Source organism: Typopeltis vanoorti, chromosome 14, assembly GCF_054136105.1.
Source record: "Typopeltis vanoorti isolate ZY-2024b chromosome 14, IOZ_Tvanoo_1.0, whole genome shotgun sequence".
Lineage (NCBI taxonomy): Eukaryota > Metazoa > Arthropoda > Arachnida > Uropygi > Thelyphonidae > Typopeltis > Typopeltis vanoorti.
Window position 1 is genome coordinate 93,067,836 of NC_143562.1, and position 19,305 is coordinate 93,087,140.

The following is a 19,305-nucleotide window of genomic DNA, read 5'->3' on the forward strand; positions in this document are numbered from 1 at the left end:
TAACTATGGTATTCTAAAGAATACATGATACTTTTCAAATGATAGGCAATTTCTAGTAGGGTGATGTGAACATCAAAATAGGAAATTCAACAATAAGTCTTCTTTGTGCCTATGATCTCACAGAAGATTTTTAGTAAAGAAGAAGAAATGGAGGAATTTTGTCCTACCTACCTATTTTGTTTTATCATCTGCTGTCCTAGCTGTATGAAGAAAAATGAAATATGCTTTTGTGCATCAACAATGCACTAGAACATCATAATCATATTGCATTTCATACTGAAGATAGTATTTGTGTGTGTGCAAAGAGAAGTATAGACTGATTACAAGATGTAGTATTCATCAGTGAAATACAATATATAACCACTGTCATGCTTAAATTTCTGTAGATTTGCTGCTATTTTAATTCTTCCTGTGAAGAATCCTGATATCATGGGTTAAATATAACAAAAGAGGCAAATTATTCTAGCTGAGATTTATTTTGAAAACATTTATGAATAATTCTGACATTTCTTTAAAAACATAACAGACTTCAATCACCTTAAACACAGGAAATACATATTTTTTCTTTTATTATTTTATTGTTCATGGTCCCTATTGCTCCTAAAAAATATTTTATTTAATATTATCTGCATATATACAGTCATAATAATATTTAGTCTTTCCATAAAATCATCACAAGCTAAAATCTGCAATAGATAACAAATAATTTCCAAAATTGCAAACAATTTGTTAGAGATCTATTATAATGAAACTGAAAACATTTTGGTGCAACAAAGAACTTTAACAAATATAACAATGGAGAGTAATGCGAATTGGCCATTTGTACGCATCTTTTAATACAAATTTAATATTCTGCAGTATACATTTATTGAAAATGTGGATGCAGAAGAGAGGAATGTGTTTTGGATTTATAAGCTGGCCACCTACAAACTGGACAACAGTGATTGTCTCTTGTTATCCATAACATTATACAGTTCAAATGATAATTATGCCCACATGGAAGGCCACACAGCATATCTCCATGCTGATAACTCTCCAAGCATATTGAACATTCATAACATTTTAACATACCATGTGGCACAGTGGAATCTTGATTTAAAAAGCTTATTGATTTTTTAATTGGTCTGGACTTCTTCAAATTGCAGTGTATTGAACAATTAGAGTCTGTCAAGTCACATTCCTCAGAGGATAGTGTTTGGTCCTTATAATTTTTGGCACAAGGCTCTACTTCACATTTTGCATTGTTTTGAGAAGATGCTTTTAATCCACAACAAACATATTTTCCAGTTGCTGAACTTGAACTAATATATGTAAATTGGTTATCATCACTGCTAGAATCTGCATAATCTGTAGTATTAGAATGAAATGCTGCACTTTGCTTTTCTTTCTGCATATTTATGTTTGCTTTACTATTACAGTCACACCAACCCTGATATTTCCATACAGAAAGATTTTTAATATAATCAGTAGGAATTACAGGCTGCAACCAAAGATTTGGTACAGCTAGTCTTTCAATCAGTAATTCAATACCTTCCTCCAAATCTAAATCTTGTACAGCAGATGGTCTTGTAAATGTTGCCATTGGCCTGAAGAAATAATTCATTACATAGCTGTCCCAAAGAACAGACCACCAATCTGAAAACAAGGGAACTTCTTCTGACTGCGAATGCGTCCCAAATTTCTTCCAAGCAATACCTATTATAAGGCCATATGATATAAACAATGCTGCCAATAATGGATATGAATAGCACTTCCAATCACTCCTTAAAACAGATGCAAAGTTTGTTCCGCTAATAAGTCGAACTAATTTTAAGCATACTTCTGTAACTGTTCCCATAAAGGAAAACTGGTAAAGTGCTAGTATAGTTAACCATAAAAGAAACAGCATGCAATTGTATTTTACAAAACAAAATAAGCAACCTACACAATATTTCCACAATCTCCCACACACTAAAAATACATCAAATGCAGCTAACATATTCACAAAGAAAAGAGAAAACAGGAATAAATCATTTACTTCTGGCCTTAGTGACTTTAAGAATATTTCCATGCTTTTAAAATTTAAAGTCTCACCAGCTCTAATTCCATAAAAAAGCCATTTTTCTGCAGTAATCACAAGATATATTGGAAATTTTTGTGTATTCAAATACTTTTTTAGATTATCTGTGTTTTCCTTGGTAACCTGTACTTTTGCAAAATTTACTCTACCTGTAAATCTCACGGCTAGTGAAGAAAGAAACAGAGGTGGTTCAACTAATGTAGTAAATACAATAACTCTTATATCTGGTTTCCATGAAGGGTTTCCAACTGCTGTCCAATCTTTTATGTTCTGGAATGTAGGTAAACTTACTACGCGAAGCGATAACTGTTGACGAACCCACTGGAAAACAGAATGACTCTTTGAAGGATACAAATAACTGAATGTTACCACATCCTCTTTAGCTCGATAACCTCTGGGCAAAGCAAGAATTATCCGATGAGTAGTCCATCCTTTACGGGCACAGAGTCTAAAAATAATATTTATTATTAAAACTGTACACACTAAGAAACTGACAATGCATTAAATTTAGTATTAATAATACTAATAATAATAAATAAAATAAATACACATATGAATGGCAAGTGATTAAGAAATGTTTTATTTCAAAAGAAGCTTATAATATCAAACAATGAACACTAGTGGTAAGGAACGAGAAGTTATATTCATGTTAAGTTGAGAACAATTTTATGAAAAGAAAGTTTTAGACTAAATGACATCATTATAGAGGCTTAATGGAGTGAAACAAACATGAAAAACAGTGGCATAATTGGTGTTATTGAAAAGACAAAAACAGGTGAGATCCTTAAACAACAAGAAATATAACATGTTATATTCAGGCAATAATGATCAGGGAAAGAAAGGAGTGGTTATAGTATTCAACACTGAACACAGAGATAATCTTGAAATGCAGACAATTTCAAGAGGATCATGTGGGCAGACTATCAAAACTGGGAATTGGACAATGAGACTATCTGTGCATATGGTCCTACAAAAGATTCTACTAAGAAATAACAAGCATTTTTTGAGGTATTAGAGATGGAAGCTGAATGAAGAAAAAGGGTGCTTGTTTTTGAAATATAAACAGATCAGGAAATGAATATGAAATGAGTATGAAAGCAATGTTTTGGAAAAATTGGGAGAGAAAAGCAAAGCTAATAATAATGGTATCTGCCATTTCTGTTCAGAACATGGACTAATCATTCATAATGCCATGCTCTAACAAAAACATTGCAAAAATCAGAGCAGACACAAGAAATAAGTAAAGTTAACTGTTATTGATGACAGCAATAACTACATGCAGGTTTAGGACACACTAGCATACAGGAAGTGATAATTTAATTTTCAGCAGGATAAAAATGAATTTCATAATGAAAAGAAAAACATGCAAAAGTTTTAAAAACATCAAAGCTAAGCAACTTTCAATGGTGGACTGCAGACTAAAATACAAGTATTAAAAAAAATGAAATGAAAATGAGAACCAAACTTTGGATACTCAGAGGCATACTCTGAAGAAAACAATGATTATATCAGCCAGGGGGCATGTGGTGAAGATGCTTGTAAGGATGGAAAAATTGGAACCCCATGGTATACTCATGAAGTTAAAAAGGCAGTCCTAGAAAAGAAGAAAGCATACTGAAAGTTCCTAGCAAGTAAATCATCACATGCTCTAATAAGAGAATACCGCAAAAAAAATGTAAGAAAGCAAAGTTATATGTAAGAGGAGCAAAGCAGCAAAGGTCATGGGAAGACTCTGCTAAGAATATAGAAGATAAATATTAGAAAAACTTGCAAAAAAAGCTCTGAAAGCTACTGAAAAGGGAATCAGAGATGATAAAGGTGATAAAAAAAACTGAAGACAAATATTCTACATGTCTGAACTAAATTAATTACTTTGACAGACTTAAATGAAACAAAATGACAAAACAATAACAGGAAATATTTAAGAGAATTACAGTTAGAAGTATACATCAATGTTCTTAAATCTAAATTTTCACATTTGATGTCCGTACACACTGTATGTCACTGCTGTACCTCACATGGTTTTGGAAATGATGTCTTCTGCTAGAATAAGTGGTAGGGTTGCAGATTCCCTTTCCAAACAAAGTTCGTGATGTTTGTGATTGTAGGACAATCACAAACATCCATGCCCATGGCAGGATTCGAACCCATGGTCTTTTGGCTGGAGAGCAGACACAATAACCACTCGGCTGGCATCAATGTTCTTGAGATTTTAAAAAAAAAATTATCAGAAACTTGAAATGTGGAAAGGCAGCCTTGAGTACATGATATTTAATCAGGAATGCTCAAATATGGAGATATACAGTTTTATAGGCTGCACTGCATAATTCTAAAGATCTGGTCAGAGAGTTGAATTCCAGATGACTGGAGGTAGAGCTCTCACAGTAGCCATCTATAAAAAGAAAAATAAAACAATGTGAGAACTATGCATAAATATTACCTGTAATATGCATTGGGGAAATTTCCCCAATGCACATTACAGGTAATATTTATGCATGCATACTTGAGAAGAGGCTTAAAAAAATTGTGCAGTGAAACTTGGAGAACAGCAACCTGTTTTCATGTTTTCACTTTGATACAAATAGCTGAAAAAAACATATGACAAATTGCCAAGAGAAAAAATATTCAAAACACCATAATATTATATGGTCTAAATGGTGCATTGTATACAGAGCATTACACAGTCCAATGTAAATCAGCACATAGAATTGAAAGATATGCAAGAAGATAATGTGATGTAAAATCATGTAAAATATAAGGTGCATAACTACTTCAGCTCTTATTCATCATCTATATGGACCACATTATGAAGTAAAGTGGTATTAAACCTGATATCAAAACTGGACATATTCAACCTACACTATTATTTATGCATTTTATTCCAAATGATTGGAATAGAGCTCTCACAGTAGCCATCTATAAAAAGGAAAATAAAACTATGTGAAAACTACACAGGAATTCACTTGTTATGAAGATGATATTTTACTCCTAAATAAATCCAGAACAAGTCTTCAGGATTCTTTAACTAAACTGAATAGCTATTGTATAAAATTTGGAATGAAAATCAAGAATAAAAAGTCAGACCATGAAAATCAACAGGAACATGGAAAACTTCTGCCTCCTAATAGGGAACCTACAGAATAAGTAAAATAATGCCGCTATTTATAAACAATTTTTAGCAACGAGGGGAAATTAAATGATCACAACACATTCAGTCTTGATGATAATCAATCCTATTTTTATTATTATTATGCAGGCTTCTCCAGGGAGTACCAGGACTCGTCAATGAAAGAATCCCCTTTAGTAACTCGCATTCTCTTAATAAAATTCTCTTTTATTGCAGCAAGCAAAAACTTTCATCTTCCTCACCATTACCACACTCTGCTGGCCTTCTCTTTATACTGTTATGTCATCATCATTCTCATGATATTAGATCCATAATATTGTCTTTTTATGCAGCATCTTGCTTTAAAGTGTTATTCATTTAATACCTACTCACATAATTTAGTCTCTTATCTGTAGTCATGCTGTCAGATAAAGGTTCATGCAGACACTCCTTTGAACTATTTCCCATGCAGTGCTTCAAGCTTTTTTCCCTCAGGTTATCATCATCACCAGCCTTAGTTTCACATATGCCACTTTTTTTAGGCAAAGCTAAAAGTACATATACATATACCTTCACCTCCCAAGTTAAACTGCATGATTACTCTCATCAACTGGAGGCATAATAATTATCTTGTTTATAGATACTATTACTAGATTCACTGTACCTTTAGTGCCTTCCATCACCTGCAGCTTAAGGTAGCCATTCCTAGACAATTCTATAAATTCACTTGTTTAAATCACCTATAATGACAGTCCTTACATCCGTTGCCGAAAGTTTTTCACTTGGTTATATTATAAATTAAAGATACCAAGAAATTATATACTTGGTTTAATCCATTATCCAAGTGTAAGCAAACAAATTTTGTACCTGAAGTATCTTTCAGGACTGAGGCAACTTGTGGCAAAGGTGGTATAACTTCTCACCACTTGCCTTAGTATCCCATAATGCAAAGCACATCTCCTTGTGGACATGTATAATGCTATGCATTAAGGGAAGGGTCACTGCTTAGACCAGTTTCAACCTTTACTGAGGTCTCATCAGTGGGAGCCAGACCCAGAGGTGGTGATACTATGGTGGAAGTAATGGAGAAGTCATATTTCCCTATATGAGTTGCCAAAAAGTGTCACACCTTATTATTAAAATACAGTGGTACCTCGACTTACAATCTGCTCGACATATGAACTTTTATCATATTCCATTTTGACCTCTAGATATGAAGCTAGACTCGAGTTACGAACCATGATGCTTTTCTTTTCAAATGTACTAAAGCCTGTTTTACATTATACTTTTTTAAACTTTTTTTATCCACGTTTAGCTGAGCGCACGCTGAACCATCTCTAGTGTAATGATTGTTGTTACTACGTCGTATTTATCTGAAATTCGGTATTTGTGTAAACAAATAATACACTTCGTGAAGATTTTTTTAGGTTTGTATTTATTATGTGTACTGTATGTATTTCTTTTTATATAAGTGACATGTTTTATTGTAGCGCTCAAACTATTTACAAAGATCTTTTGCAGAACTTGCCATCCACTAGCAGTAGCAAAGACATCGGCAAAGAGTTCAAAACTAGCAAAGGATGGTTTGGGAAATTCAAGAATAGAACCGTATCCATAGTGTTGTTAGATATGGAGAAGGTTCTAGTGCTGACAAAGAAGCCGCTGAAAGGTTCGTGAAGGAATTTCAGAAACTGATGGAGTCAGAAGGTTACAGACCAGAACAGGTTTTCAACTGCAATAAAACTGGGCTTTTCTGGAAGAAAATGCCTAAGAGAACATTCATCACTAAGGAGGAAATGGCATTGCCAGGACACAAGCCAATGAAAGACAGACTAACTTTGCTTTTTTGTGCCAATGCCAGTGTGACCTGAAGATAAAATCTGTGTTGGTTTTATCACTCTGAAAATCCTAGTTTTTAAAAAGCAGAAAGTTAACAGGCACAAACTCAGCATTATGTGGAGAGGTAACAGCAGAGCCCGGGTAACCAGGCAATTCTGTGAGTGGATGACAAAGGTCTTTGCTCCCATAGTGAAATGGTATCTACAAGAAAAGGGTCTACCTGAGAAAGTTCTTCTTGTAATGGACAATGCTCCAGCACATCCACCACAGTTGGAAGATTTGGATGAAGAGTTTAATTTAATCAAAATTAAGTTTTTGCCTCCTAATACCACACCACTCCTACAACCAATGGATCAATATTTATTTCCAACTTCAAAAAGCTTTATACCAAAGCTCTTTTCCAAAGATGTTTCGAAATTATCATTGACACAGAATTAACCCTCAGGGAATTCTGGAAGAATCACTTCAATATTTTTCATTGTTTGTATCTTATTAGTCAGGCATGGGAAGATGTTTCTGTGAGAACTTTATAAAATCAGCCTGGAAAAAGTTATGGCCCGACTGTGTCCAAAGAACTGCATTGGAAGGACCTGAAAGCGAAATTGACATTGTAAATACCCAAGACCCAGGGAGACAGTTGTCTCCCTGGGCAAGACCATGCATTTGGAAGTTGATGAAGCAGACATAGAGGAGCACAACATTGAGCTGACCACTGAAGAGCTACAGGAGTTAAGAAGGGATGAGGAGGAAAAGCAAATGCCTTCATAGGACGAAGAAGAAGACAGCAACAAAAAAAGGGAGCAATTCCAACAAGTGACGTAAAAAAATTCTTGCAGCACTGGGGCGAATTGCAAGAATTGGTTAACAAGTGGCATCCAAATCAAGGTGTTGTTTCTAGAGCCACCAATATCTTCAATGACAATGTCATTAATCACTTTAGAAGGGTGTTAAGGAAACGACAGATTCAGTCAACGTTGGATAGGTTTTTTTAAACCTCCTTCACCTAAGAGACAAAAAGAAGCAATTGATGACAACAAATCGAAAACTCCTGAACCACAAAACCAGCCACAAGAAAATTGATTGTTTTTTTACAATTTAATGGAAGATGATTTTCATACTAATCATGTAAAACCAACGATTTCATAAATAAAAATTAATATGTAATGGTATACAAAATGCATATTTATAGTGTAAAAAATGCTCTTTCTCACTCCTCCATTTCTTCATTTAGTTGAGAATAGTTTTTGATGTTTTTATTTTTTATTTTTTTTAATTTTTGAATCTGGGAATGGATTGATTGATTTCCCATAAGATGTAATGGAAAATTGGTTTTTGAGATACGGGATCGTGGTCAGGAACGAATTAAGTTCGTAAGTCGAGGTACCACTGTACTCTGGATTAGAGATAGTTGCTAAAAGTTTTTCACTTGGTTATATTATAAATTAAAGATACCAAGAAATTATATTCTTGGTTTAATCCATTATTCAAGTGTAAGCAAACGAAGTTTGCGCCTGAAGTATTTTTCAGGACTTTTTTAATACCACTTTTGCCTCGAGTTGTCCCAGGCCTGAAAGATACTTCAGACACAAACTTTGTTTGCTTACACTTGGATAATGGATTAAACTAAGTATATAATTTCTTGGTATCTTTAATTTATAATATAACCAAGTGAAAAACTTTCAACAACTATCTATCTTTAATCCAGAGTATTTTAATAATAAGGTGTGACATCTTTTGGCAACTCATATAGGAAAATATGACTTCTCCATTACTTCCACCTTTAGTATCACCACCTCTGGGTCTGGCTAGCACTGATGAGACCTCAATAAAGGTCGAAACAGGTCTGGGCAGTGACTCTTCCCTTAACGCATAGAATTATACATGTCTGCAAGGAGATGTGCTTTGTATTATAAGATACTAAAGCAAGTGATGAGAGGTTATACCTTTGCCATGAGTTGCCCCAGTCATTACACTTGGATAATGGATTAAACCAAGTATAAAATTTCTTGGTATCTTTAATTCCTTATATCCATTAAATTTATCTGTCTATGTGGCTCACAGTCCTCTTCAGATGTTTGTAGTCTGTAGCAGCACCCAATCACACCAAACAACCTCAAATCATACTGCCTGTTTAGGAATTAAGAGTAAAATACTGCCTGTGTTTACTCATATCACCATCATTGGGGATTTCTACTCCAATTGGATTTAATTCCTCTGCAGCAACTGGCAACACTTCCCTGTCCTTCCTATCTTGTCCACCTGAATATACTGAACCAGTTGCATTCTAGGTGGCCCAAAATAAGCAAGGTTACATTCAACTGCCACTTGATAGAAAATAATGGTAAGTTCATGGCCTTCCCTCTCTAACAAATTCATTATTTGTAAACACTCAGAATACCAACTTTAGCCATTGCCACCTCTCTCTGTGTATGTTTTTTTGCTACATGGCTGAAGTCAGAATCGAAATTCAATTTCTTCAAAAAAAAAAAGTCTTTCTCATCAGATAAAATTTATGAAGGGAAAAAAAAAACTAGTTATCCTAACTCAGGTATTAACCAAATATCTGATAGCACACTAGTCTTATGAGTAAATATACTGCAGGCCTACTTTAACGGGTATTTAGCACGTCATCTTTTATAGAAATATGGTAACACAGAAACTAATAAGTAATACACAGAGCCCACACTATCTCTTTCACGGATTTAGCTTTATAGCAAGAGCATCATAATATCAAATATTTAATGTTACAAAATGGATATATTAAGTGATCCAAGGAATCATAAATTACACCTCCCCCTTCCCTATTTACTACTACAGCTAAAAAGGAGTTACAATTCCATATATAGCAGATGTTTCAGAACAAATACCCAGGCTATTGAAAAAGTTGTGGTTTTTTTATCCTTCAAGCCTTGCAACAAACTATCCAATTTTAAGATAAACACACTCCTCTCTCTTAATATCATCTTGTATGTATTGCATATCATGTGAATGAAACCTTTTCTTATTCTGGAAAATGGACCATATACAGAGAAGTAATGAACTCATTATGTTAAACTACTCAAGTTCAGACTAGTTCAATTAAGTGTTCAATACCAGATATAAAATCCTTTGCAAAGACAACAGGCTAATTCACAGTAGTTTCAGTCATAAATCAGTTATACATGAATTCTGAGGATTATCCTGGACTTAATCAAAATGATAGGTTAACCTTATCAAACATTTGGAATATTGTCTTTCAACTGCTTTAATTAGCTCTGCTTCCCCCACTCCCACAATTTTTTCTGTATTATGTATTTGTAGCAGTCCACTGAAAATGATTCTAATAGTCTGATAACATTAAGACTCCTTAAGAAGGTCACTTCTTGGCCTGTAGAAGTTACTAACAAATTAAAACTGCATAACTCTATGCCCCCCCCCCCCATATATATGGACTCCCAAAAATACATAGAGAAAATGTGCCATTACATCCCATAGTGGATGGCATTAATTTCCCCACATACAAATTAGCTAAACATTTGGCCAAAGTGCTCACATACTATACTGGCAACACACCATCACACATCCCACTTCAAAGCCAGCACAAAAAACCTTACATTCCAACATACTGACATAATGGTCAATTTCGACGTCTCCTCCTTATTCACAAATGTCCCACTCAAGGAAACCTTAGAGCTAATCCAAGCTAAATTTCCTCTTGATACCTCAGCCCTATTTCAGTTCACAATGAACTCAGGCTATTTTGTTTGGCAGGGAAAATTCTACAAACAAATAGAGGGGGACAGCCATGAGTTCACCACTCTCCCCACCCTTGTCCAACTTCTTTATGTAGACTTTTGAAGAGAAAGCCTTAAACTCTGCCCCACAAAAACCAACCATATGGCTTCGCTACATTGATGATATGTTTGCTATCTGGCCACATGGCTCTGATACATTCCTCTCCTTCTTAACACACTTAAACAACCAACATCGCGGAATCAAGTTCTAGGGTGAACTTGATTCCGGGATGTTGGAAAGGGAGGCTGTTGTTTTCCTCTTTTTCTAGGGTGAAAAAGAGGAAAACAACAGCCTCCCTTTCCTAGACACACTAGTCACACTAGCCAGACTGATGGAACCTTGGTTTTCTCAGTTTATAGAAAACCCACCCATACAGGCAGATACATTCAGCAACAACCCCCTCCCCCACAACAATAAGGAGTTATTAAGACACTATACAACGGGGCTAAACTAATCTGTTCAAATGACAATGCCCTAACCACTGAACTTAATCACATCCTCAACACTTTCTCAGCCAATGGCTACCCCTCCCCCCCAAAAAATATTGAAACCAGTAGACCACAACCCCCCCCCCCTTTCACAACAAGGATTACTCTAAATCCATCACCATTCCCTACATCCGAGGCACCTCGGAAAAAATTACCAAAATCTTAAAAAAACATGACTTGGCCTCTTGTTATAGACTATATAGAAAATTGGCATCCCTTATCCGCTCCAGTAAAGACCAACCACTTCCTCTAGCCCGACCTGGTGTATACCAGGTCCCTTGCAGCTGTAAGCAGTCCTACTTTGGCCAAACAGGCAGGACAGCGAATATCAGAATTTCAGAACACAAGGACTACATCCAGTTTCACCAGTACAGCCACTTTGGTCTTGCAGACAATGCTCTGGATACAGGCCACCACAGAATAAGGTGGAAGAAAGCCACAGTAATACACCGTAGCAAGTTAAAATTTGAAAGACTATTCTTGGAATTGGTCTCAGCCCTAAGAAACATGCCAAACCTCAACAAATTTGGTTGCATGAGACTGCCCCAAATTTGGGAGACGTACATCAGGAGACCTTCAGCCCAACAGCCAAGAATACCTACATAGCCCACTAGGGGACACCATCAGGACTTTTACGAGAAACAATAGCTTCTTCGCTTCGTCATCATTTACTGTGTTTAGTGCCTGCATGCACGTGTCTTTATCTTAAGTTCCTTTGAAGATAGCAACGTGATGTTGCCAAAATATTGGATATATATTAAAATTTAATTTAATTTATATTCTAGTGTATGTTGTGAATTTCTCGAGTTATTTAGTAATCATGTATAACCAACGTATAAGCCATTCTAAGAGACTTTGATAACATATCTCTAGGATGCGGCAGTTGCCATAAACTGTTAGTGTACTATCTTTTTTAACATCATAGTGATCACATATACTATTACAATCAGAAATTTCACAATATCATAATACTGAAAGGACTAGGAGTGGTGTGCTTCTAATGAGAGTATGAAGGGTTAGCCCTGGTCAGAACAAAATTCCTGATTTCATGAAGAGACAGAACACTGGTTTAAGGTAAGACTAGCAGATCAAGTCATCAATTACTTACTACAGTAACTGACAACTACTATTTTCGTGGAGGAATAGATACAGATATCTGTATAAAAGCCAATAGTGTACTGAGTTACGTAAATATGAATAGTTTCTGAAGAACCCTAGTGTCCATATAATTTTTACAAGACAGCACGTATATATGTAACACTGAATTATTTGTTTTGTCTAGCACACACATTACAAAAGTGACTTTAACACATTACAAACCTTTTATCCAAGGAGCACTTAAAAATTCCTGTCCTTACTCCATATCGTGAAACATTAAAAACAATATGTTTCCATGTATGTTCATCTAAAAATGAAGCACTTTCTTCTGCAATTACTTGAACAAGCCATACACTATCTTTTGTATCTTCTACTTCTTCATAAAAATGGGTGCCACATGTAAAGTATGTTGTGACACTTGATACCGGTGTTTCAGCCTCCTCCTCTTCTGCTTCTAACAACTCCTCTTCGGTCACTTCCCCTATGCCAAAAAATTTCAGGAAAGAAAAAAAAAATGTTAACCACCTAACAGCATTAAGGAACAAAATTTAATTTATATATATATATATTTTTTTTAAATCAGATTTCATTGAATTTTGTGCTCGTTTAGTTTAGCAGGGGTTGATAAGTCATTAACAGCCAGGCCTTGCCTAATGCGAGTTCAATTAACACGTTTTTCAGTTACCACAATCTTTTTTAAATGTGATAATTGAGAAAGATTTAAATCATGCACTAAGCTTACTGTGCATTAAGCAGGTGATAAACATGAATTTGCCTGTTTCCCCTCAACCTTAGTGTGTTCCATCAGCCACTGGAAGCAGGCATGTTATTTGCCTCCTGCTAATAAAGTCACATGCAGGCTTGCATTTAAAAATTCTAATTTTTCTATCCCTCTTAATTATGGATAAAAGAAAGAGTGAAAAACAAAGACTACAATAAAAAAAAAAAAAAGATAAGTTATTACTTTAGCTGAAAAACTTGAAGTGTTGCAAGATTTGTGAATAGTTCAAACATTTTCTCCATTGTGTATTTTATGCAATAAAAATTTAATTCTATATTTAAATGGTCTACAGCAGGGGGTCTTCAACCTTTCAGACAGTGCAGGCCGCATTAAAAATTTGAATGAAGCCTGCAGGCCACTAAGCTATGTTGCGGTATTTAGCATTGTAAGATGCTTTCCAGATTCACAAGGAATGCTGTGCATTTGATACTTTACATAAAACTATAAAAATACACACACTCAGCTTTAAGTGCATAGGTAGGAGTCGGGTTCATGATAAGTAAATACAAGGTGCTGTTCAATAAGTAATAAGACTAATTTTACTGTCGCGAAACCACTCATCACAATATTAATTTCTGTGGAATAAAGAAATGTTGCTGTCTGTATTAACAAAAGAGGTGGATAGATGGCGTATACGGGCTGATGTACCAGAGTGTCACATGACTAAATGCAAGCTTGTTTCAGCATGCCTACGAGCCGTGACCAGTCGTCGAAATGGAAGCGTCCTTGGAACAGTGTTATGCAATTAAATTTTATGTGCATTTGCAAAAATTGGCATCGGATACTTTTAACATGATATGCGAAGCTTTCCACAATGAAGCAATGTCGAGGGCAAGTGTTTTTCGCTGGCATAAAACTTTTAAGGAAGGAAGGCAAAATGTGGGAGATCTTGAACGTGAGGGAAGACCTTCAACGTTCATCACAGAGACAATGATCAACACAGCAGCGATTATCATCAAGGAGGATTGCAGAATTACAGTATGTCAGCTGCATGTTGTCCTGAATATTTCTGTGGGAAGTGTTCACTCAATCATGGCTGAACATTTGGGACTGAAACGTGTTTGCGCCCGATGGATTCCCAAACTCTTGACACGAGAGCATATGCAGCATCGAGTGAATGTGTGCACAGAATGAAAAGAAAGACTGGAACAAGAAGGCAACAACTTCTTAAAACGCATCATTACAGCAGATGAAGCTTGGTTGTATCACTATGACCATATAATGAAACAACAAAGCAGTGAATGGAAGCATCAGTCTTCGCCTACCCCAAGAAAGCAAAAACTGTAAAATCGGCTGGTAAAGTTATGACCATAATGTTTTTTTGACTACGAAGGCATTGTTTACCAACATGCTGTAGAACCCGGGAATACTGTAAACGGCTCATACTATGCGGATGTTTTACGAACAATGGTACAGCACGTCAAAAGGAAGCGTCCATTGCTGAAGAATGGCTTCTTGCACCACGATAATGCAAGGCCACATATTGCTGGTGGTGTAGTGGACGTTTTGCAGAAGAACAACACAGATATCCTACCACACCCTCCATACAGTCCTGATCTCGCACCGTGCAATTTCTGGCTGTTTCCTCAGCTCAAGAAACCACTAAGAGGCCACCATTTCGAAAGCAACAAAGCATGTGTAACAGCTGCGGAGGCGGTTTTGAAAGAACTCTCAAAAAACGGACTTTCACATGTGTTTAAGAAGTGGACCCAACGTTGGGACAAATGCATCGCATCTCACGATAGTTACTTCGAAAAGGACCATGTAAATGATGATGATTAAAGGTAATCTGTTTTCTGTATAAAAATAGTCTTATAACTTATTGAAAGCCTCCGTACAATCCATACTTGAAAAAAGATAATTTAATGAAGAAAACATTAATTTTTTTACAATGTCAATGGGCAACTTGCAATGTTTTTCCTTGACCAGCTTGTCGATGTTGGCATCAGTGTTGGAAGTTGCTATGCGCAGAGTATTCTCGAGATGTTGGTCCATAATCTGAGTTCTTGTCTTGGACTTCACATGCTTCATTCTGGAGGAGAACTGCTCACAGGATGTACTTCCTAACAAAGGGCACATCTTCAAAGCATGCCGGTGAAGATTAGGGAATGCATCCTCAGAAATGCAGTCTTTGTAAAATGTAAGCAAGGGCACATTGAATAATTTTTCTCTCAAAGAGTTGTTTTGGAGTTCAAGCAGCTCCATTTGCACTGAGCCTGGCATTGAAAATAAATCTAAAGAAGACTTTTGGTTACGAAAATCACTAAATCTCTCTTCGAACTCACTTCGCAACACGGCTAATTTTGTAGCGTATTCATCAAGAGACAAACAGTTGGATTCAACGAGAAGCTGAAAATGAGTTAAGCCTTTTTTTGCGAGTTGTGCCTCCCATAGTTTGAGCTTGGCCACAAAAGCTTTGATGTGATCAAACAGAGTGTGCACCAAATGATCTTTGGATTGTAGCCGTGTATTTAGGTCATTCATATGCAACGAGATGTCTGTCACAAAGGCAAAGTCTGTCATCCACTTCAGATCGTTAAATTCCGCTATCGGATTTCCTCTTGGTTTGCATGAACTGCTGTATTTCACTCCTTAAGTCAAAGACTCTTAAGAACCTTCCCTCTGCTTAACTGACGCACATCACTATAATAAACCCACATAGCCGTGATCCTTCGCACTCTTGGGTCAAAAACTCATGGAATTGATGATGATTCAATCCTCTTGCTCTAATAATGTTGACGACAGTCACAATAACTTTCATGACATTCTCAAATCCAATAGTTTTTGCACATAAATTCTCCTGGTGGATTAAACAGTGGTAATGGACAAAATCTTTTCCTTCTAGTTCCAGTTCTTTCAATAGCAGCACAACAAACCCTTCATTCTTTCCCACCATAGCAGGAGCACCATCAGTTACCAAACCCTTGAGGTTTAGTAACTGATGTGATGGTGAAACTGAGGTCGAAACGCTGGAGCGTTTTCTTGGCGGCTTCAAGAATATCAGTGCTTTTCATCGTTCCTTTCATAGGTATGAGCGCTAGCAGTTCTTCTGTCACACTGAATTGTTGATCAGTGCCACAGACAAAGATAGACAGTTGTGCTGTATCCTTCACATCTGTGCTCTCATCTAAAGCTCTAGCTTTAGATGAGAGCACAGATGTATGACGTAAATTCGGACAACCGTTTTTTTAAAGTTCCTTCAATGTCACTGGCAAGTTCTTCGACATGTCATGCTACAGTTACCCCAGAAAAACTGTTTTTTTAAACACATCCTTATTATTTGGGCACAAAATATCACAAGCAGCGATGAGGCACTCTTTCACAAACTCGCCGTCCAAGGCTTTTCATTTTTTAGCAATTTTTTTCAGCTATTACATAACTTACTTTGACGCACGTTTCGCTCTCTTCCCCTCTGCCTTTTAAACATACCCTGCTGGCATTTTAAATCAATTTAGAGATGGTTCACTTTATCCACACGAAGCCGCCCTTGAAGGTGATCGAAATTGGATGCATGCTTTATCTCAGTATCGTTTTATATTGTATTCTTTTGATACTGACACTGACTCACGACAAATTAAACACACTGGCTTATCGTCGATCAGCACAAAAAAGTACAAATTGGTCCACTTTTCATTAAAAACCCGACAAGAATCACTTGATTTATGCTTTTTACTTGTAGACGCCATAGTGATGGAAGGTGAACCCAAAAAATGATCCAAAATGGCCGTGTAACGGTTATTATCCACTGAATATGTCACACACTAATGAAAAATGTCTCGCAATATAAAACCACAATAGGCTATGGCTGACACGACGAACCTGCGTGTGCTTATACACGAATATCATGCTGTTCACGACTGACTGACTGTGGATGAGATCCTCTTGTATTTATATGAAAATAACGAAGTATCGAGAACCTTTGAGATGTATCTGGAAGGCACTAGACAGATCACTTGCACGAACTACTGCTTCAGCCATATACCTGCGACATTAGTACTAGTACTTATGTATCGCTTGGAGCTGGTAGATTGCTGAACAAGCATGTCTATTTAATATTTTTATAGAATTTTATGTAAAGTATCAAATGCACAGCGTTCCTTGTGACTCTGGAAAGCATCTTACAATTCTAAATACTGCAGTATAGCTTAGTGGCCAGTGGGCTTCATTGAAATTATTTTTTATTTAATTGCATTTTAATGTTAAGTAGTTATTTTTTCAAAATGGCCGGCAGGCCATGGCAAAGAGCTCCGCAGTTTACATGGTATACAGATTTAAAAAGGTATTTTTAAGATTCTTTATGGTCATTCTTGAAGGTCACAAACCAATTATAATTTTTCCTACTAAGTTTAGATTTTAAATTTTCAGGAGAAAAAAAAAAGTATATTTATTTATTATGCATTAAAGCATTTCAAAATTGTCAGCCATAACTTGAATGAAAGTATGGCAGATTTGGGAAATCAAGCAATACTTGTTTTTGGAGGGAGGGGGGTTACAATTACAGGTAACTCTCATATAACGCAGATGTTAGGTTCCATAGAAATGCTGCATTATATAAATTGCGTTATGCGAGACTCAGATCACATAGAAAAAGTAGGGTTATGTTCTGAAATCGTTTTTTTTAAAATTATATAAACAACAATGACATATCCAACAAAAAATATTTTTATTTAATTCAGGTAACTCATGTAAGTTAAGAAAACATAACTATGAAACAAATACTGTACATAATATAAAATTATAAAAATTACAAATTGTATATAAACTTCATTGCACATAATGCATAAATGTTTTAGGCAAAATAAAAGAAAGTGCATATTTCGTCATTACTGTCTTTAGACTAAGATTCTGTAGATGTTCTTTATTTATGAGTGGCGGGACGTCGTAGTCTCTTGGACATCATTTGTATAATTCTCATTGCATACTTCGGCTGGTTTAGTTATCAAGAAGTCAGTAATAAGATCTTGCTTATTGACTGAGGGATCATTATCTGTAAAATAACTTCCTAACTTTCTTGCCAAGTCCAATCCTTCTGCTAATTTCTTTAAACTGAATTCTTTAACGGATTCATCACAATCAGAATCTTTGGCAGAACTTTCCCTGCCATTTGGTTCGATGTCATCTATTAATTGTACCAGTTCCTCTTCATTTAAATCTGTTTCCCCATCAATTAATTCACTAATTTCATTTTCAACCATATCATCACAAAAGCCCTCTACCATTACTACAAAAATTTTTTTACATAAAAAAAGCATTACATATTGTACGTAACTCACCAGAAAATAAAGTGCTCAGCTTCAGATTAACACACTTATGATTTTTAATGTGCCTTCCTGGCAGAAAACAAAGACAATTTTCAACAATAAACATTTTATACGGTAAACAATTCATGTACATGCGTGATACGAACAGACGGAAATTTAACAAAGATAAAATTTGATTTTTAAGTTGCACGGTGTCGTACAATTTTTAGACCATGTTATATCGAAACCTCGTTGTATAAGTACCGCATTGAACAAGGGTTAATACAATTTGTAGACCACATTATATCGAAACCACATTGTATAAGTACCGCGTTATATGAGGGTTACTTGTAATTCAAATAAGCATGAACAAACCCATCAACTATGACCTCATTTAGGGGAGTCTTTGAAGAGCATGCATTTACTCCGATGTGATCAGTGCATGCATTCAAACATTATGTAGATGGCACAAAGAGAAGATGCAATATATCATCACTGAGCCACTTAATTAGATGAGTTTTGAGCACATTTAAACAATGTGTATTTTATCAGACATGCTGAAATATGGAAGAAAAACAGTTTTATTTTACAGTAGCTAGATTGAATAATTCAGGCCCGGAGATTTCAAATTCTAGATGAATTCCATCCATAAAAATGAAAATAAGACTGTCAGAATTGCAGAGAAATTTCCATGAGTTATGTAAGATTTATGCAAGCATACTTGAGAAGAGGCTATGAAAAATTTTGGAAGCTTGGAGAAAACTGGATTCAGACCAAATAGAAATTGTCAAAATCAGATTTTCACTTCAAGATAAATAGTTGAAAAATCATGAGAATGTGCACAAGAGAAAAACTGTTCAAAGCACTACAGTTAGACAGATAAGGCATTATATAGAACAAAACAATCTATATTTAAGTTC

The 19,305-nt window shown here is 35.6% G+C and overlaps 1 protein-coding gene across 5 annotated transcripts in view; it reads right to left on the reverse strand.

Annotated features, from left to right (window-relative positions):
- Positions 1–457: 457 nt before the first annotated feature.
- The window catches only part of LOC150099765 (E3 ubiquitin-protein ligase RNF103-like), an 86,622-nt gene continuing 67,774 nt past the window's right edge, over positions 458–19,305 (reverse strand). For all 5 annotated transcript variants that reach the window (XM_090403736.1, XM_090403734.1, XM_090403732.1 and 2 more), the window contains 2 exons: positions 12,587–12,845; positions 458–2,507 (listed from right to left, as the gene is read on the reverse strand). In XM_090403736.1, the coding sequence (XP_090259862.1) occupies positions 866–2,507; positions 12,587–12,845 (1,901 nt within the window). In that variant the 3' untranslated portion in view covers positions 458–865. The remainder of the gene's footprint in view (positions 2,508–12,586; positions 12,846–19,305) is intronic.